The sequence below is a fragment of the Microcebus murinus genome, chromosome 11 (assembly GCF_040939455.1).
Source record: "Microcebus murinus isolate Inina chromosome 11, M.murinus_Inina_mat1.0, whole genome shotgun sequence".
Lineage (NCBI taxonomy): Eukaryota > Metazoa > Chordata > Mammalia > Primates > Cheirogaleidae > Microcebus > Microcebus murinus.
The window spans coordinates 27,099,861-27,121,793 of record NC_134114.1 but is presented as its reverse complement, the minus strand read 5'-3'; the positions used below and the strand labels follow the sequence as shown (position 1 = coordinate 27,121,793).

At 38.8% G+C, this 21,933-nt stretch overlaps 1 protein-coding gene across 1 annotated transcript in view; it reads left to right on the top strand.

The window, feature by feature from the left end:
- The window catches only part of CAPSL (calcyphosine like), a 29,278-nt gene extending 19,641 nt beyond the window's left edge, over positions 1-9,637 (top strand). The window contains exons 3-5 of the mRNA XM_020290063.2: positions 3,037-3,214; positions 3,501-3,710; positions 9,357-9,637. Coding sequence (XP_020145652.1) covers positions 3,037-3,214; positions 3,501-3,710; positions 9,357-9,458 — 490 coding nt within the window. The 3' untranslated portion in view covers positions 9,459-9,637. The remainder of the gene's footprint in view (positions 1-3,036; positions 3,215-3,500; positions 3,711-9,356) is intronic.
- The last annotated feature ends 12,296 nt before the right edge of the window (positions 9,638-21,933 follow it).

Sequence of the window (21,933 nt, the reverse complement as noted above, 5' to 3'; positions counted from 1 at the left end):
TGCCTAACCAATGCATTTTATTGAATAATACATGGTAGTTTCATGATACATTATTCATTTCAAATTTATTTATGTTTTACAAAGAAACTGGTAAGTTCACTTTCTGTCTCACTGCTGTTTATTCCTCAGTTAATTTATTCATTCATTCATCCAGGCAACGAATATTGACAGAGTGACCACTAAATGGCAGGGAGCTATGATCATGCCATTTTACTCTAGCCCAGGCAACAGAGTGAGACACTGTCTTAATTAAAAAAAAAAAAAAAGAAAAGAAAAAAAGAAAGAATACTGAGACTCAGAGGTTATAAAATGTGCCCAAGGGCACACAGGTAGTTTTAGTAGTAGAACCAGAAATCAAGAACAGGTTTTCTGAATCCCAGTTAAGAATTCTTTCTATATGATAGATTCCCAACAAAATGTAAAATTCTCAGGGATGTGCTGTGGGTAGTGGTGGATGGTGGAGGAAGAGGGAATGTGTAGCAGAGTGAGGTCACAATGGGGTGTGATGAGATTAATAGGAGGACCTCGAGCATTATAATTAAACATATTGGGAAGATATATCAGTGTTCCTATCTCTCTGCATTTACACCAACATTTACTGGGGCAAAGGCAATATGTGTAACCTAAACATTTGTACCCCTGTAATATGCTGAAGTAAAAAAAAATTAAAAAATTAAACAACGAATAAATAAATAAAATACTCGGAAAAAAAGAAGATATATCAGTTCTTTCGTAGAAAAAGATTTGGGCACCACATATTTGGAGGTGATCAGACATAGCTGTAAATAATGAGGCATGTTTCCAAGTGGAGGCTACTTGCAGCTAGCACAGTGTCTATAGCTTTTGGGCAGTCAGTGGATGTATGTTTAAAAAATGAGAAGCCATGTTTACATTTTATACTAAATGGAGACATTATCCAGAAGAATATGTACAATAGGGTTTTCAAAGTACTTACCTACATTTTCTGCTTTCCTTTAATTGGGAAATAGGAAGACTTTGGGTCTATTAGCAAAGATGGGAGCTTGAAAAATGTTCCCTGTTTTTATTTTTTAAATAGACTACTTTTTAGAACAGCTTCAGATTTATAGTAAAATTACAAAGGTACTACAGAGGGTTCCCACATAATGCTCTCACCTAGTTTCTTATTATTATTGCTATAAGTAATGAACCAATATTGATAAATTATTACTGAGTAAAGACCACAATCTTCATATTTCCTTAGTTTTTACCTAGTGTCCTTTTCTGTTGCAGGATCCCATCCGGGATACTGTGTTGCAATTACTTGCCATATTTCCGTAGGCTCATCTTGTTTATGACAGTTTCTCCTACTTTCTCCTTGTTACTGTTTCTCCTTGTTTCTGATGATCTTGACAGGTCATGTATTTTGTAGGATGCCCTTCTATTGGAACTTGTCTGATTATTTTTTCATGATTAGTCTAGAGTTACTGGTTTGGGGGACCACAGAGGTCAAGTGCCATTTTGATCACCTCAACACAAGGATGAGTGCAATCAATGTGATCTATCCCTGTTGATGTTGACCATGATCACCTGATTGAGGTAGTGTTTGTCAGCCTCCTCCAGTGTGATTACTCCCGCTGCCCTTCCCAGACTGTGCTTTTGGAAGGAAGCATCTGTGCAGAGCCCAGGCTTAGGGAGTGGGGGCTAGGCTTCCCCTCCTGGAGGGCAGAGTATGTACATAACTTATCTGGAATTTTTCTGTAAGGGAAATATGTCTTTTCTCCTCCATTTATTTATTTATTCTATTATTTATTTAAACCCATATAGACTCATGGATATGTACTTTCTGTTTTGGGTTGTAACCCAACATTGTTATATTGATCAAATTGTTTCGGCTTTAGCCTTGGGAGCTCTTTCAGTTGGCTCCTATGTCCCTTTGACACATCTCTACCAATGTAATTGTTTGATTTTTAGCATTTCCTTAATTTATGATACTACAAGATCCCCCAAGCTTATTTTGCATATTTCATGTCCCGATCCTAGAATCAGCCATTTCTCCAAGGAGCCCTGTTCTTTTCACAGGAGAATGGATTTAAAAACTAAGATTTAGGCCCTAGATGTGCTTATTGCTACTGGGGTGTTGTTATTTTTCGGTCTTCTCAGCTGACAGAACAAGGAAATATATGTGTGTCTACTAATCTGTGTATGTACACATATCTATAAATATTTTTATATGTAACCATCTATGTCCATATCAAGCTACACATCAGTTCATATTGCTGTCTCCAACTCAATCCATTACTGCATGGATCATTTGAGCTTATCTGTAAGTTCCCACTCAGCTGTGGGCACCCGGCTCCCATTTTTTCTCATCCCCTTGCTTGATTGTCCGATTCCTGTGTACATGTACAACAGTATCAGGTTATAATCTAGAGTACAGTGATTGTGTGCAGTTCCTTTAGTCTTAAAGACTCTGCTCATTTCCAAAGTTATTTAAATCAGCAGCTTTCTCTCCCATCCTTTTCAGTGAGGTGGTTCATGCTTTTGTAATACAGTCAGCTTCTTTTGTCACAATTTGTATTCTTTCCTGGGGTCCCCTGACTTCCTAAATGGGTTTTTGAAAGTCCATCCACATTAAGGTTTCCTTTTTGTGCTGTAAAGCTCTATGGGTTTTAGCAGGTGCATACTGCTGGGTATCCACCATCAAAGTGTACAGCATGGTTTCATTGCTCTACAAATCCCCTGTGCTTTGCCAGTTCAGCTCTCTCCTCTCTGCCTCATCTTTCTCTTATCTTGAAGTTTAGTTTTGCTTTTTTCAGAATGTCATATAATTAGAATCATACTGTGTGTGTGTGTGTGTGTGTGTGTGTGTGTGTGTGTGTGTTTAAAGGTTTAATTTCCTCTATGATGGGCTGGGAAGAAGCTCTCCAATTTTGAAAGGGATGGTGCAGAGAAGAATCTAAAACTTTTGTATATTACTTTGAAAAACACTGAGAGTAGTTTTCTTTTTAAATCTTTACACTTACACCTTCTTCTTTGTGAGTTTCTTCTTATTTTTTTTGTGGTTATTTTCTTCAGAGTGTTTCGAATTATGGACGACAATAACAACCGAACCCTTGATTTCAAAGAATTTGTGAAAGGGTTAAATGATTATGCTGTGGTCATGGAAAAGGAAGAGGCAGAAGAGCTTTTTCAGAAGTTCGATAGAGATGGAAATGGAACAATAGACTTCAATGAATTTCTTCTCACATTAAGAGTAAGTGGCCTCGTGAATCAGTGTATTTGTTAAGTTTGGCTTTCACGTGGTTTGGGTTGGCTATTTTGAGGTTTTGTTTTTAGAAGTTGTTAGTACACTGTTGAGGGGATGGGTAGAAGACTGTGAACAGGTTTAGGAGTTTTTTAAATCAATCATAATGCATGTTATTTAATTGCACATAAACAGTTTTTCATCATTGAGGGGAATAAGATATTTCATCACATATGGTACAAAAAAAGGCTCACTTGACTGTGTATGGCTGTATGTGTTTTTTCTATTTATGTAGCCTCCAATGTCCAGAGCCAGAAAAGAGGTAATTATGCAAGCTTTTAGAAAGTTAGACAAGACTGGAGACGGTGTCATAACAATTGAAGACCTTCGTGAGGTATATAATGTAAAACACCATCCAAAATACCAAAATGGGGAGTGGACTGAGGAGCAAGTATTCAGGAAATTTCTGGATAACTTTGATTCACCGTATGACAAAGATGGATTGGTAAGTAAAAGAGCTTAATCTAAGGGAAATTTCTTCTATTCAGGTTGAAATTAGGAATGGGAAATTGGCCCCAAACCTTAAACATCTCAACACATTGATAGCATATTTGTTACAAATAGAAGTAAAATATTTCCGTAGGAACCTAGCTAGAACAGGGGTCCTCAAACTTTTTAAACTGGGGGCCAGTTCACTGTCCCTCAGACAGTTGGAGGGCCAGACTATAGTTTAAATAAAACTATGAACAAAAATTCTTATGCACACTGCATATATCTTATTTTGAAGTGAAAAAACAAATGGGCAAAAACACCCGCATGTGGCCCGTGGGCCATAGTTTGAGGATACCTGATCTAGAAGGTTGAAAACTGATGTAATAAAATATATGTGTGTGCACACACACAGACACAGACACTGGTAGGGGATCCACATAGAGCTAACTACCTGGCATCTGGAGAATGTGGTGTTTTGATTAAACACTCCATTTCATGGTTACCTTATTTAACGTACTCAGCTAGTTGCATTCCAATGAACTAGACTATAATAAAGCATATTTACTTTAAAAATGAGATATAATTCAATTTTTTGGAACAGATTTACAAGGCCTTCCAGGATGCTTTAGGGCCTCTGCATTCATTCTTATGAGCATCATTTGTGATCACACTTTACTCTGTGGAAATGCCATTTAAAAGCAGCTTTTGATAAAGGGAACACCAGATTACAGAAGTTACTCTGATTTATTCTTTAGTATACTTTGAGGTTACTTTACATTTCTAAAGTGAGCTTGAAACAAAAGCAACCACCTTATCTCCATTAACTTTTTTCTTCAAGTTACAAATGCATAGCTTGGTAGAGTACAGAATTATATTTCCGTGACTGTGTCTAGGCTGAGATGAAAAGGTCATCTGTCTTTTATTGACAGCCATAAATGGACTTTTTTTTTTTTTTTAAAGCCAGGGCCACTTCTGCTCTTAGGTGACATAAGATTTTTGTGATGAGGGAAGGGTGTTGTCTCCTTGGCAACAGTTGGCGTCAGCGTCAGGGTAACGCTAGCGTTTGTTATCTCCCAACCCCTTTGCCACGCAGGAAGAGATTAGTGAAATGGTGGACAGGAATAAGAGGGTGGTTATGGGAAGAGAAAATAAACCTTTCCTTTTGGAAGGGAATTTCCCCCAACTTTTTTCATGAAACTTTATGATGAATCCCATGAGAAGGGGCAGGACAGGAAGGGGGCCTTTCTTTCCTTCCTGTTGACTTTCTCCAGTCAGGGATGGAGAAATACCCTCTATTTGGGGCTTGTGCAGGTATATTTTTTAAAAAGGGGGGCTTAAATTCTGTAGGGCAGCCAAATGTTTAGGGACAGAAATAACAGAACTGCATGTTTTCTTTCGCTATTGCTGGCCTTTGATCTCTGAGATGTCAGTGGAAAAATAGCCAACTGCCATTTCCCCAAATTAGCCCAACTCTACATGGATCCCAGAGAGTCTTTGCTTTTTTTCTGCAGGTGGTTCCTCCTCATCACCAGGGGAAACCTCAGCTGCCCTTTTCTCTAACCCAAGTCACAGTAGCCAGTGGCTGTGATCCAGCTGATTGAAAGTCCCCACCCCACCCCTTTTTGACATTTATCTTAATAAGTCACATTATGCTCTCAAATACTCATAAAGATTATTGAGATTTTTGGCAGTTAAAACATTTGATGTCACCTGTATATCACAGACCTTCTCTGGCTGTCACGACCATCACCACGGAGTATGTTTTCCTAATGCAGATTGCTAGTTGCACTGCAGATCCGCAGAGTCCGAGTTTTTTTGAGTGGAGCCCATGGCTTTACATTTTTAATAAGTGTGCCAGATGACTCTTATATACCTTCATATTTGAGGTCCTTAGCTCTAAAAGATTCAGAAGTGCCTTTTCTTGGTTACTAAATATAATACTAAATATAATATACACAAGAACCTCATTTAGCATAATAATGAATCTGGGCAACATTTATTGAGCACATACCAACTGGGCATTATGCTAAGGGCTTAACAGGGTTATCTTTTTTAATATAAATAATAAAAATGTTTCTGAAAAGTGACATGTGATTTAAACTTTTATATATTGAGTCATATTTTAAATGTAAAAGGAATTGTTGATATAAAGGAACTCCATGGTAAATTCTTTTATAAAGGGAATAATTAGTCCCTAATTTACCTTTTGCAAACTGAGTTGTATATTAAGATTTCTTATGGTGACACTTAGTTACACTTGTAAGCCAGTGTGCTCATTTATGGTTAAAAATATATCCAAACAAGACAGAACTTAGAATAATGTAAAATAATATAGTCCCTAGCCAAGGATGATGTTCAAATTTATGAACTTTTAATAATCTAGGCTAAGCTCTCAACTACTCATAAAGGTTACTAGGATTTGCAGCAGTCACAAAATTTGATGTCATAAATCCTGTGTAATTATTGCCCCACTTGGCTCCCATAGCAGCCTGTGCATCAGGAGCTGTTTGGATGGAGGCATGAAAGCAACCAAATAAGGTGTGAAACAGACCTTCCTCACCATTATTCTATCCCTAAACCCCACCACTTATTTTTTTAAATATTTTTAAAATACCTGTTTTGAATTTTTCATGTGTGTATATTATACTATAGTCACATTTTAAATGTCTCTTAGAACTTTAGCATTTCAAGGTCTATGAGTCTCACTGCCTCATCCATCTCGTATACAATTTTTAAGCACATAAAAATATTTTAAGTATTTTACTGAATATGTGTAGTAACCTAACCTTGTTTTAGGATTTTTCTAATGAGTCTGGAGCTGAAAAAAAGGGACTATATTGTGACTTAAACATTTCCATTGACCCCATCTGGGACCTTCCCTTGCACATAACATATACCTTGTCAAATACATAAGGGCAGCTTCATCAAGAGGCCTGCTGAAAGTAGGAGTGTCCCTTCTCTCATTTTTTATAATGTCAAATAAAACAAGTAATTATAGTAATTATTGATGAACAGCAATTTGCTATGATGAAGGCAAACATACAGGAGATCAGAGATGTGATTCAGGCCAGTCCCAGTATAAATTGAGTCTCAGGAAACAAGCAGACACCTAGCTAAGAATAACCTATGACTTTTTCAGAGTTGATCAAATACATTAGCTCTGACTTCTGGTTTGATGTAGTCTGACTTCCAGATGAGGTTTGATGCCACCCTTATCTTTTGCCCATCTTGGATTCCTTCTTCATTCACCATTCAGAGTCAACTCAACTCCAGGCCACCCTATCCTACTGGGGGAGTTTGGGATTGAGAGATGGGGTGATGATATTCTTTTCAATCATATCTTTGTGTATCAATTAGAGTTTGCATTCAATTGAAAGTAGTAATAGAAAATCTTATTACACAGCAGAATAAACAAATTATTTTTTATTCTACACAATGTCCTAGGTTGAGTGACTAAAGGATAGTGGAGTTGAGGTCTCTGTGATTCTTTTTGCCTTTCCTTCATAATCTCAAGATGCCTGTGTAACTTTACTAAACACATCTGAGTTTTAGACAGCAGGACAAAGGCAGGGAGAAGGAAAGGATGAAAAATAAGCAGAGCCTGTGTCAAGAAAGCAAAGACTGTCTTAGAAATTCCTATCAGATTTCTCATTGTATCTTATTGGCCACCACTAGCTGTAGCTGCAAGGGAGTCTAGGAAAGTAAATTTTTAGTTTTTTGACTTCTGTAGTAGAAAAAGCCACATACAGGAATATTTCAATGGATGTGGAGTAGGTCTCATTCAATGTCTGTCATCCTTGGTTAATAAACAAACAATAAAAACAACACAAAAAATATTAAGAGTTTGATAAATTTTAAATTTTAGCTGTAGAAAATGTTCCTCAAATTGTCAACTTAAAGTGCACAGTCAAAATGGCTCATGGCTCTGTGCATAAGTCTATCACTTTACTTGATATGAATACTTTTGAAATTATCCATTACTTGTTTGATTCCTCTACCAGCCCTGTGAGCTCTTTGAGGACTAAGACTATCTTGATTATCTTTGATTTTTCTCAAACATTGGTGTCCATAATAATTAACTGGGATGCTTGGATTCAAAAAAAGTAAATTCCACCACCACTTACTTCATAGATTCCAGCTCAGTATATGTGGGGCAGGGCGTGGGGTTCTGCATTTATGACAACATCTCAGGTGTTTCTGATGCACCTGCTGGGGACTGTACTAAGCAACATTGCCCTGGGACTTCACTCAGCACCAGAAATATAGAAGGAGGGCAATAATTATGTGTAGAACTTCATGACTTACTGGGGGAATTAGAAAACAGAGGCCAGAGGCTGAGGAATCCAAAGGAAGAGAGGAATGAAGAAATTCAAGAAAGGAGGACATTAACGGCATTCCAATTTTAACAAAGGCTCTATGCATGTATTATTTATTTCTATTTACTGACCACAGATAAGTACAGTTAACTATTAGCTCAGTCCAAAAGTCTTTCTTTCTACTACTGCTTTTCATTGATTTTTGGTGGGAAGGAGATACAAGAAAGAACCGTGGATTCTGTGATATTTTTTCCTGTTCTCTTATAATTTCAGCAAAAAAGACAAATGGATCAGTCAGCTCATATGATTCTTGAAAGGTATAGGTATCTTCCCAAAGATGTTTTGGGAGAAGTGTTTGCTGTTAAGGAATAGAAAGAGGTTTTGAATGATTTGTAGATTTCCCTCTTTGTGATGTTCTTAATCCCCCACGAGCCCTGAAAATTGATGGCTAAATAGAGAACAATGAATCTCCCAAACAGTCCTCATCATCATGTCTGTGTCCTTCCATATAAGCCCATCCATACGTTGGGCTACTCTGACTGGCACAGAAATCAGTTAAACAGGAAGACAATTCTTTCCCCATATCAACTAATCATGACAGCCAGTGTAGTGAAATTGGAATGCACATATCACTTTTACCTATTATAAAAGAAGATTAATAACTATTCTGCTTTTCTCCAAAAGGTAAGTAATGTAAAGTACTAGCATAGATAAACACATCAGTTGAAATTCCAGTGAGACAGTCATAGTTATTATAAAGTGGGGAGATAACATGGGGTGGGAGGGAGGTGTGGAACTGGGGCTAACTGTTTTACTCACTCTGGGCCTTTAATGAGTAATTTGTCTTAGAAAAGCGTGCAACCCAGGAGTGCTTAACTGGAAATCTGTTTCTTTACCCGCAGGACAGAACTCCATTTTTTTGAAAGGAAAAGCATTGCTAATCTTGACAGAAGGACATGACATGCTGTTTCTGATGTGTCACAGACAGAATTAACTACAGTTGAGGAACACTTATTTCTTTCTCTGAGTTTCAATCTCCCTTATCAGAACTGACGGGTTCTTGCTTCCAGGGAACAGATAACAGCCTGTGTCTCACTTTCCATTTAGGTTGGCTTGGAAATTTGCAAGACTTTGTTTCTCTCTTTCCCTGCACCTTGCTGCCATCCTCAGCTTTTTCTCTTGTTTTAGATCTGTTCCTCAGCCGTGATCACCAAAAACAAAAACAAAAAACCTCTCTCGACTGAGATTCCCCTTCTGTTACTATTTACAGGTACGGAAGGTGGGCCTCTGTTGAAGGAGTGAGAAGCGAAGTATCGTTTTTGTCTCTAACTTTTCCACTGCAGGTGACCCCCGAGGAGTTCATGAACTACTACGCAGGTGTAAGCGCATCCATTGACACTGACGTGTACTTCATCATCATGATGAAAACCGCCTGGAAGCTCTAATTGTATGACTTGGCGACCGGGTCTTGGGGACAGCCCTGTGGCTCCAAATGATTAAACCTCAGCTCGAAAACCAGGAGTATTTTTGATTTCACATTCATCTCAGTGTTTCTTTCATATCAACACACTGTATTTTCTAAGGCTAAAAAACAGGCAGAAATAAAGGCACCAAGTAGTCAACTGTGAGCTTGCCTTCTCTGAGGCTTTTATTTTGCTCTACAATGGAATTAAATACAATGATATCCACAAAGCTCCCAGTGCTATGGTTGATACACTCAGGTGTCTAATCACCATTTGATTTTTTTCCTTGACCATTAATGAAAGTTTGAGTATTTTAGTTACAACACCCATTCGTGCATTCCGCAGTCTGTCTTCACTTCCTTTTAGATGGTCCATTTGTAAGTGAGAGAATTCATCTATTTTTATGACTTACTATAAATCTTTAAGTGTTTCAGTTCTAATTTGGGGACCAGAAGGAGACCATGTGTTAGCCTCAATTTCTAACTGAATTGTATTGAATTGTGAGTTCCACTGCTCAGGGTTTAGGGAAGCATCACTTTGGCAAATAGGTTTAAAATAGCATTTTTGGTGGTCATTTTAAAGACTAGTGTGAGTGGAGGCTGTTTGAGCAGTTGATCCATGACTGTTCAAAGTATTCCTGTGGCTAAAGTTTTGAGGCTGGGCTGTGCTCTCGGATTTCACGTGGGACATCTGGCCCAGTGAGTAGACAGACCATACCAGCAAGCCTTCATGGGTGGAATGTTTATCTCTCCCCTTCCTGCTTTCAGCCAGTCATGTTGAAGTTCCCACCTCACAAGGAGGTTGGATGTGACAGGGACTAGATCATAGGCTTTTCCAAAGCAGGTTTTCCATTTTGACATTTCTTGTTTTCAAGCCTCCACCTCCCTGCACTAAACTCCGGCTTCTTATTGTGTGAGAATCTAGTAGCTATGAAAGGCTACTAGAAGCGAAGGCAACCCCAGCTGCTGGAAAGTAGGCAGTGAAACTATAGCTCTCTTTCTATATATCTGAGCCAGAGATAAACACAGTGACTAGCCTCTGGTCATAGTGCTGGAGGCAACGCCCACCCTGCTTTATTGCTCAGGGAAGTCCCTTTTTGCCTCCTCTGTTCCTGGCAGCCATCAGTCCTCAGTTTGGGACATGGATTGGGTTAATGATCTCCTTTAAGACTTTATGTGCTTAAGTGGCTCTGGATTCAGGGTCTGAACACACTTTCCCAGGTTTTGTACTAATTCACTTGTTTATGTTTTATTCTATAGACTTGGAAGTTGAGATCAGGATATGTATCGATTGACAAATCATGAAAACAGGTGCTGCCAGACAAGAATTATAGCGGTCATTACATAAGGCACTGTTCTTTGTTTCTTGCTGAGAAGCTCAAATCTTGTTTATTCTGGCGACAGGCTGGACAGGGGACCTTTTTCTTGAGATGGGTGCAAACTTACATCAAAATACTAGTGGGCTAGTTTTTTAAAAAGTAATTAAAAAAATATACAAATCTGTTTTTATATTGGATTTATTATCTAGGCTTATATAGAGGTTGGTGGGCCAAAGATACTAAGTATTATGAAGAAATGTATAGAAACTATGCAGAAAGCCAAAAGAAATTATGAAGAAATGCATTTTAAAAAAAATCCATGTTTTTTTGCAGTCTATACCTCACAGATTCTGGCTCAGGAGAAGATCCCTGCTTCCTGAGCATGGTGGGTTTCAAGCCTCTTGATCTAGATAGATTCGTGTCTTTGATTCTGGGTATGACTCATGCCTCTGCGTAACTGGGGCCACAGGGTGAGCATGTGATTCTGAGCAAGGGCTAGGTTGCAGCTATCAGCTTGTCTTCCCCAGTGACACTTTGCTTCCTGTCTAACGGGGGCACAGGGCACAGCTATCCGATTTTAGATAACCTGTGTCCTACAGTGTATTTGGTTATATTCAATTGCCTCCGTTCTAGCAGTTTGGGTTCTGGGCCCACCAGCAAGATGCCACTAAGGCCCTTTCACTCTCTGGAAACAAAACCTTTTAATAACCTCATGGTCAAGGATCACTCCACTCCCATTCTCAGTCTCATCTGTGATTTCTGGCATAGCCAGGAATCACTCATTATTTAGCTCTACTCCTTCTAAAAGTGGTGGGAGGAACAGAGATGAGTCACTTAAAAAAACCATTTGCTAACACTTTTCTGGGTGTACTTTCTGTGTATTTAACTTAGAGATTTTTAAACCTTACTCTGTTTACAATTTTAAAAGTAAGCACTTAGTTCAGATGATAAAACAATAAAAAGTCTTCGAAACATCTCTTGGGAGCATCTCACCTGTTGGGTAAGGACTCCAGATAGGAAATGAAACAAACAAGCCAAAGAAAAGAGGATAAAATTGCCAGCCTTTTAATTAAATAGGAATGATGTATATAAACATTCTGCAAATCCAGATTTGTCAGAACAAGCCACCTGTGCTATACTGAGTCTGGGATTCTAACTGCCCCAGAGGCAAACCTACGTGAGAATGGCCAGAGCCCCTGCCTCAGCCGCTGCCAAAGTTGGTGCACATTGTACTGAATCACCTGAATTCATTCACAGTGCAAATGAGAAACCCAAGATGTGGGTGCTGAATGGTAGACTTACAGAGTTCTTCCCACCAGTCTGCGGGGCTGGTTTTCACAGTCATCTAACCCTTGATAGGATCTTCCCAGGCCCAGATCGCACCATAGGGCACCACGCACTTGTTCTGTGTGATTTGGCAGCAGGCATGGAGTCACGTTTCACATTTTCCTAATGGCTTTTTAAGGTAGAGCTGTGTGTTCTCCATGTTGGCTGCAGATTGACTTGGCAGCTCTCAGAGTCTGAGGGTGGGAATACATCTCATCGATAAATATTTATTGAGCTGTCTGCTCTATCTTTGAGGATAGAGCAGTGCACTAGAATAAATGCAAATATAATAAAACCACTGGCTTTCCAACTAAACTAACAAGCCACAGTTGTTAAGAGACCAAAGTGGGCAGAGAGAAGGAGGGAAACATGCCCCTCCCTGAATCTCATTCAGCCTCTGAAGCCGGGAGAGTTGGAGCCTTTCATCTGGCCCCGTATTGGGGAACTACATAGTAAATTTGATGAACGTAGACAGTCTATCAAGGCAATGCAAGGAAAAACCTCCTCTATGTTTGAAGGCAGATAATTGTCTCGACCCATCAATTCTCTTGGCCAATGTAGATTGTCTCACTGACCCATGATAATACAAACAGGCAGTGAGTCCACCCTCACTAAGCTACCTGCAGATGCAGTCTGTTATGCTTGCGTTTAATCAAGTGGAGAGATTAAATGAACCAAATCATTCTTGTATGATGTGTGGGGACCTTTCTACTCCTGCCCCATGAAATGATGTTACCCTCTGAGTAGTATACCTTGTTGGATTTATGTATATCTATTTTGAGTACAGAATAAAGACTCTTGCAACTTCCACTTTTCCAAATTGGTCAACAAACTTGCTTCCCTGGGAAATAATTGGCTGTTGTTTTAAAGTTAAGACCTTGTTGAATGAAGCAGCAACGTTTTAAACCTTAGAAATACTTACAACTCAAAAAAAAAAAAAAAAAAAAACAACCGGAAGTGTCAATGATCTGGTAGATTGTCATGAAATCTTAGTGATTTTTGTTTAATTGATCCTCTTGAAAGCCAATGTTTCTCAGCATGGTTTTACTCCTCCAAGTCACTTGTATGGAAACACATAATGTTGATAGAGATAGCTAGTTCTTTTATTCTAAAAAATAAAAACATAAAACCCACCTATTGAATTCCCTAAAATTATTTGTTCTAAAACAGATGGCAGGTAAAATCTGTTGAAAGACACATCAACAAATGATTGATGGGGGTTCTGAGAACACCGCTGTGTGAGAATTATTCTTTGTGCAGTCTCAGTTGGTGTGGTGAGAGGCTGTGGTGAAACAGCTCTTCCTCTCTGAGAATAATAGCATGACCTTCTTGTTTAATTCTCACACCTGCTTCGCCAAAGCCAGTTTTTTCCCTCAGTAAAATATAGTGGAAGATCCTCTTCAGGAGTGGAACCCACAGAAAAGATGAACAACCAACCAGTGGCTGAGGTTTCGATATGGACCTTGCAACTGCAAAGGTATAATGCATCAAGGAAAGAAAATCTCAAAGTGTAATGACCGTATCCCTTTTGTATTAGATTCTTTATTATGGAATTTATTTATTGTTTCTATGGAGTATTGTAAAAATCCTAGGAGCCATTGAACGGCGTTGAGGCAACTTGGGTTTCACTGAAGTCCTCGTGAGCACCATGGTCTTCCAACTCCGGCTCTTGCTCTGAACACCTGGAGGTGTGACAAGCAGCTCAGACCTGCCTAGGATTTGGCACACCCAGTTTTTACCTTACACTCCCCATGTAACCATCACTTATTTGCAATTTCATTCTGCTCTAGATGCTGTAATAAATTTACTAGGGACCTTGTGGCTCAAGGTTCAAGCACCTGAAATTTGAATCAAGATCTGAGTTTGTTATCCTGTGTCATTGAAGACTGGAGTAACCTTTTCCTCACTGACCTTAATGCTTGGCATTCAGACACTAGTATTGACTTGGGAACATCTTGGCCTTGACCTTGAAAGGTTTGAGCTGCTGGTCTCCTGGAAACGTTCAGGCCACGTGCAGTGCTGACGACAATAAGCACTCTGAGAGACACTTAGAACAGAATGGGGACCTGGAATTGAGAGAAAATGACAGATGGCAGAGTGGCCTGCTCCTGCCAGGGTTATAGTAAATCTCAGAGTGCTTCCACATTGATGGGATAAAGTGCTACACAAATGCAGGATATTATCAAATGCTAGCCATTACCTTACTAAATCCAGATCACTCTTTTAGTTTCCAAGGGAACTGGGAAATAAAGTACCATTCCACAGGTTCATACTTAGGCCTTAAATCTCATTTAGCAGTATCACTCAAAATCCATTGGCTTGAGATTATTACTGAAGTTGCAAAATGTGTATAGTGATCATCATGAATTCAGACTTTACTAATTGAGGTCATTTACAGAGTTTGAGTGGAAATTTACTTTTGTTTCATCTATACTAGATAAAAAAAGGATGGAAGGTGTTAGTAATATAAAGAAGATTATAAGGGCTGTGTCTACCTATAGTCATATATGTTTTATAGGAACTTGGAGGTATCTATTTGCATATAAATGTAATTAATATGCTAATCATAAAAAGTTCTTGTATATGTTTTAAAACAATCCCAGTTTAAATGCTAGTTGACAATATTTTATTGTACAACTACAGCTCAAGCTATTTTCTAGATAACGAGGTGTTTATATGGAAATCCTATGTTGATATTTTAAAATAGAAATTGAATAGAAATTGAGGGTCAAAACAACATTCTGCTTTATAAAGAAGAATTTCCATGATATTTATAATATAAAATTTATAATATTTTATTTAAGAAGCTGTAGATGCTTCTAGTGGTAAGCTATATATGCTTTGAAAACAAGAACTTACCTTAATGGCAATAGCTGGGATATCATTTCTAGGAACCAAAACTTGAGAAGTTTCTGAGTCACAAAGTTAGATATGGTTTAATTTTTAATAGCAGGCTTATCATTTTATCGTATTATCAGACTGTGCCTTGTTATTAACATGATTCTGATTTAATAGAATTTCCTTAATTCCACAAATATTTACAAATTCCTTAATTCTTCAAACATTAGCAACTGTTGTAATAAAAGAGTACATTTAGCTTTTGTATTTCAGTTTTAAAATGTTTCCAAAATATATTTCTTCTTATTAGCTAACATATTACGTATTATGCTTCTTTAAACGTTTACTTCCCTGATGGTGCTTTTGAATCATTTAAAAATGTTATTTGTACGATGTTTCAGTTCCAGGTGATGAAATTTCTTCTTTGAAAATGATAAAGCTTTGCTCACATTGTACTTTCTCATGCTTTTGAAAGAATGAAGCATAATTACTCATGAAAACATTATTTTGACAGCCAAGGATGAAAGTTTGAAAATTTGATGTTAATATTCCTTTTCCTGCAGGGATGAACTACTTCTATCTAGCTGGCCGAGCAAGTTCCCAGAATTCCCAGCTTCTGAGTGGTGCTTCTAGGACTATGGGGAATAGTATTACTCTGTGGCTGGTATTAAGGAATGGGGAAGGGTGAGAGAGGGGAGAGATAGATGGAATAGGGGCTGGTTCCTATTCTTTACATCTTTGCTCTTAACTTCACTACCCAGTCTAGGAAGCACAGGTCTGTCCCTGAAATACTAACACAAATCCTGGCCAAACTGAGAAGTCAGGAGAATTGGTCTTCTGGTACCTCCCACATGGTTACTTCCTCTGCACTCTGCCATAGAGTATTAGGCATCATGTATTTCTGAGTGCTCAAGGATTCTGGGAAGTTCCCCATTCTATAGATCAATCCTTACCTGTGTGTTTTTTCTAGACTCCCTTTCCCTAAAGAGCTTTTTACCTGTTCATTTATGTTATAAATTCTATATCCTAAAATAGTAATACAAGGTCTACTCTAGAGCAGTGCTGTCCCACAAAACTTTCCTGGGTGATGGAAATGTTCTATGTCTGTGCTCTTCAATGTGGCTGCCACTAGCTAGACATGGTTAACGAGCAGTTGAAATGTGGCTAGTGTGATTTAGAAACTGAATTTTTTATTGTACTTAATTTTAATGAGTATAAATTTAAATAGTCTCATGTAGCTAGTGGCCACCATATTGTATAGTAAGGTAGAGATCTAGAGATCTTATCTTAATGCCCAAAATGATGGCTCTAAAGGGAACTGTAGCTGGTCAGTGGATAGGTGAGCCTGTGGCCACCTGCAAAGATGTCTCATCTCAGAAAGCCACCTTAAAAGGGAAAGTCAACTAGGCTCTGCCTGCCTAACTTCAGGATTGGCAGTGTCAAATCACACTCAATAGAAAATATTTCAGAAAGAAGGTAAAATGCTCTACTGTGACTCACATATTTTGACACCATTTCTTTCTTTCTTCCCTTGCCTATTTTTTCCTGCAGGTTTCCCAAGAAGACTTTTTGAACTATTATGCTGGTGTTAGTGCTTCTATTGACACCGATGCCTATTTTGTTTTGATGATGAAAAAATCTTGGAGATTATGACTTTTGTCTATTCTGGAAATCAGGGACTCTCAGAGGGTGGAATGAGTTTGAAAGAAGCCCAATGCTATGGATTTTGATAAGGTATAAACTAAAGTTTCTGAAAGATCTGGAATTTTAAAAGCAATAGATCTTTGGTCATCTTACTTAATTACCCGGAATGTGTTCATCTCCATAAATACCTGAGGATATATTTTTAAATTGGAAAGGAAGGAAGAAAGGAAGAAAGAAAACCAATGAAGTGAGATTGGGAAGTGGTTCCTAGGTAAAATAATGTATTTGTTCTAGTAGGTGTTCCTCTTATAGGTATAAATGTAGCTATTTCCCCACATCTTCATTTTATCTACTGCCTGTGATCTCTATAGCAGATGGTGATAATAAAGGGATCAGAGGAACTTCTAACTGTGTAAAATGTCCTGAGATTACTTATTTTATTGTTTCTCTTGGTAAATACTCTACCAATAAAAGAAAATTTATTTTATTCTGAAATTTATGATTCTGTTTCTATTTTGAGATTTTAATGCAGGAATTTTAACTCAGCAAATTCCCACACCTGCATGAACAGGGGACATAAGTGCCTCTGGTGAGAAAAGAAAGTGAGCTCAGCTGGCCCACTTGGTTAAAGGCTGTGCTTTCATGGAGCGGGCTCACATGTTGGGTCAGCCTACTAGGATGAAAGACAGTGTAAAGGAAAGAAGTGTCTATTACAAGCTTTGGCAGCTTTCTGGAGCTTCAGGGTAGATTGAAGAGGAGGACTTTAAACCTGTTTTGGGGAATTCATCTTTTTGAACCCACATCTAGGCTCCTCCACAAAGCAGGTGATGTCAGTTTTCCCATCTGATTTCTCTTCTTCTAATAACTGCTTTTCAGGTGACAAACACAGCTCTAAGTTGACTGTGCATACCCACAGCCCCTTCATCTTAGAAAGAGGTAGAAGTGAGGGTGGGAGAAGAGATGGAAAGCAAAAGCTGTGTTTCTCAAACTTATGAGCCCACAGATCACTTGGGGATCTTAACATGCTAATTGTGGTTCAGAAGTCTGGGCTGGGCACTGAACTTTTGCCTAATGAACTTACCTATGACGTTCATGCCTCTGATCTTCAGATAACACTTTGAGTAGGGAGGGGTAAAGAGATACCAGCTTGTATATTTCCAGTGTGTTTGGCTTATTGTTTTGCCTACCTTTGGTAGGCAATGATAGTCTGTGATTTCTTACTGCTGGGCCATTCTTTCCTTGTCTTTAAGTTCATGAATGTACAAAGGAAATATCAAAATAACAAAGAAAACATATGTGCCTCCCAGGTATATGTAGGAGAGAAATAACACTTCCAACTGAAGAATTTCTCATAGTTCAGAACTGAATCCTGAAGACATCTGCCCTCAAAGATTTGAATCTGTCAGAGTAGGTCCATCTCTTAAAAGAGACCTACACTACTCTGAGCAAGCTCATAGCTATTGATACTAAAACTAGAATGCCAAGCCATTGATCTACTATAAAGAATATAATCCTCATGTTTCCAGACCAGATCAAAGAATCTCATCTGGATTTGAGGATGTGAGAGAATGACAGCTTAACTCTCAGTTCAGGGATGTTTTTAGTAGTTTATTCTCTGATACTACAAAGCAGTACAGAGGAGATATGCACGTGGTATCTTAGGAGAATGCTAGTTGACAAATAAATCCTCAAATTTATAAAAGCTACAACACAATATATTTATTTTTCACTCATAAAACAGTACTTCCATGTAGTGATTTTGGGTCTCAGGCCCCTCCATTTTGTGGTTTGCTGTTTTCTGGGACTTCATAGCCAACGGTATCCATGTGACAGAAGAAGGTGAGGGTGTTGAGAAGGCTGAAAATCTTTGGCCCGGAAGTGACACAGGTTACTTATGTTTGAACTCCATGTGATGATAGCTAGTCACTTGATTATATCTAAATGCAAGGGAGGTTAAGGTATGTAGTCTTTTCAGGAAAACATCTTGCCAATGGAAATATTAATGGGAGGAGAGTACAAACTTAGGTGGGCAACTAGCTATCTCTGCCTCTTGAAGTAGTAGTCCACATTGCCTTTCATTTTATCACAAAGGCATGCTTGGTGGTCACAGTAGCCCATGTGGAGTGAGACATCTGCCAGGTTGGAGGATGGTAGAGCTGAGGTCTCTCTATCCTCAGCCATGTTAGTAATCAAACAAACAACTTATACAACCATATAAGGAGATGATTCTCCAATCAGAAAGTACGGTCACCTAGGCCTCAGGGCCTTATTCAGGGCCTTGAAATTTATGTTACAACACCATAGAGGCAACTTATCCTTTATCTGCCTTCATAATATGGGTCCTAGGAATTTCCCATGTCCATTCAGGGGCTTTCCATGGGAAGTTGAAACTAAGTTCTATCATATATACTGGGACCAAGTTATTTATTCACATTGGTAAATGAAAAAAAAAATTGTCCTAGAGGCATATCTCTTCTTGGAAGTTTAATTAAAATTTTAAGGTTATTTGGTCATTGAAATCAAAACATGGAGTACGAAGACTAAATATTTAATAAAATTATTCTGAGAGTTTAATGCATTCATCTTGCCAGTGAGACTACAACATTCCTTTCACAAAATTCCTGGAGGGGACTAAAAAAGATGTGCTCTCTGACCTCTCTTTTTCAATGCTTCATAGCTGAGTAACTGCCTGTAGGAAGGACACACTCTTTACTTTAAATTTGTTAATTATACATATTAGCAAAATCACTCAGGTTCTGGCCTATCTTGCCTGCCTGGGGTTGATGTTTGTCTCCTTAGGGTGCTTTTATATACCTCTTGCTATAGTCTGAATGCTTGTGTCCACCCCCAAGATTCATACGGTAAACTCCTAACCTCCATGGTGATGGTCTAAGGAGGTGGGATTTTTGGGAGGTGACTGGGGGATGAGGGCAGAACTCTTAGGAATGGGATTAGTGCCCTTATAAACTAGGCTCAAGGGAGCTCATTTCACCCTGTGAGGCCACAGTGAGAAAGTGCCAACTAGGAAATGTGCCCTCAGTAGACACCAAATCTGCCAATGCCTTGATCTTGGACTTCCCAGCCTCCAGAACTGTGAGAAATAATTTCTGTTGTTTGTAAGCCACCCAGTCTAGGATATTTAGTTATAGCAGCCTGAAGAGACTTAAGAAACCTCTCTTCTAATTCACTGTGTATGAATTATTACAGTAATTTCAATATTTCTCCGAGGGCTGTTTCTTACTAGCTGTGTGACCTTGAACAAATTACTTGACCTCTTAAACCTCAGTTTCCTCATTTGTTAAGTGGAGATAATAGTGACTACATAATAGGATGAGGATTTAAAAAGTTAATATATGGAAAGGTCTTAGAATTGTACCTGGAACTAAATAAGGTCTGTAGAAGTGTTTGTTATTATTTAATGTCACTTTCCAGAGCTGGCTGATTATGTTTTTGAGTGACCTTTCTCTTCTTCCCCATTGTACAGGCTCAGTTCATCTCACCTCCAATCTAGAAAGAGTTCCCAGATGATTTCCCTGCCTACAGTCTTCTACCTTCCTATCATCCCTCACACTAACTCCAGAATGACTTTTTCTAAGTCTCAAGTTCATCCACATTATTTCACTTCCTAAAGGCATTCAATAGCTCCCTCACCCTCACTAAAATGTTCAGACATCTTAGCACAGCATTTAAGGCATCCACAATATTTGCTGAACTATAGTTCCAGACATATCTCCCATGACACTCTTCAGATTTCCCATGCTTCAGGTATGTAAGTGTAGCACGATAAAGAATCTGGTCTTTTCCTGAGTTCCTGGCACAGAGCTTCTAAAAATCTTTGATTTCCTGAGTGATAAGAGTGTCTTTGTTATGCTAATAAGATGACTCCCAGTGAGCACCTAGATAGGTTTAGAATGTGGGCTGGTCACTGGAAAAATCAACCAGGTAATTAGAAAGTTGGGGCTTTGGGCCAGCCACCCTGTGGGAGAGGAGGGGTGTTGAAGATTGAGTTCAGTCACGTAGACAACCATTTAATCAATCATGCCTGTGCAATAAGGGCCCACTGAGAACTCTGAACATTGAAGCTACATGGCACTTCCTGGTGGTTGAACACACTGATGCGCCTTGAATCCACACAGAGAGAGTGCTGTGTTCCCTCTTAGATGCTGCCTGTGTACCTCTTTGGCTGATCTTCCTGATTTAAATCCTTTATATTAATAATCAAACTGTAATTTAAAGTATAGCACTTTCCTGAATTCTGTGAGTTATTATAGCAAATTATTGAACCTGAGGAGATTGTAGGAACCTGTACTTCTCACCAATTGGCTGTAAATTCAAGAGTGCAACATAGAAACCCTGCCTGAGTTTCCAGCTTGCCTGGCCTGCTCTGCAGAATTTGGACTCAAGACTGCAGCATCAACTCTTACCTGAATTTCCAGCCTGCTGACTTGCTCGGCAGATTTCAGTCCTGCCAGACTGCAAACCAATTTCTTAAAATCATGCAAACCAATTTCTTAAAATCTCTTTCTTAATTTCACTTTCCCCCCAGCCCGCCTACACATTACTGGTTCTGCTTCTCTGCAGAACACTGACTAATACAGAAGTGTAGGTGGTCTGGGGACCCTCAAAGTAAGAAGAAAGTATCTGAAGTAAAAGCAATCTTGTTGGGGACAGTTCCCTTTAACTTGTGAAATCCACCGTAATTGGAGGAGTTTAATGCCAGACCTGAGTTGCAGTATACCCAGCTGGGGTTGAAATAGAGAAATAAACTAAGTCACGATTCACTAAAGTGGCTCATATTTCAAGGCCCCATTCATAAGTTAAAGCCCTTTACAAAGTTTTTCTCAATCTTTCTGCAAAATTGACTTGCTCTATCTTTCATTCTTTTATGTTGAGTGTGTGTGTATCTTTGTATCACAGTCCATGAGTCAAATGTATAAGAAATACTATTTTATTTTCTTTAATTGACATTCAGACTTATGGTCTTCCCCAGTTCAAGCTGGATGGCAGAAATGCAGCCTGAGTCTTTCTTGGGACACCCACCCAAGCCCTGTGCTATGGTTCTTGAATGTGAAGCAGTGCCAAGGCATGCAAGAGGAGGGGGAAGTGTATAACCTCAGTTTACTCAGGCTGTCTCTGAGGTATTGCTTTCCTTCTTTTCACGGTCCCTTAGGTCCACTGAAGTTTTGCAACTTTTCTACCATATTTGGGAAATGGCAACTTTGAAAAGCTGCCTGTGAGGTAGATGAACATCTCAGGTTTGAGGTATCTGTGGTTATATTTAAGCAAGAAATCTAACAGGCTGTTGAATATTTCATTCATTCAACCAAGAAA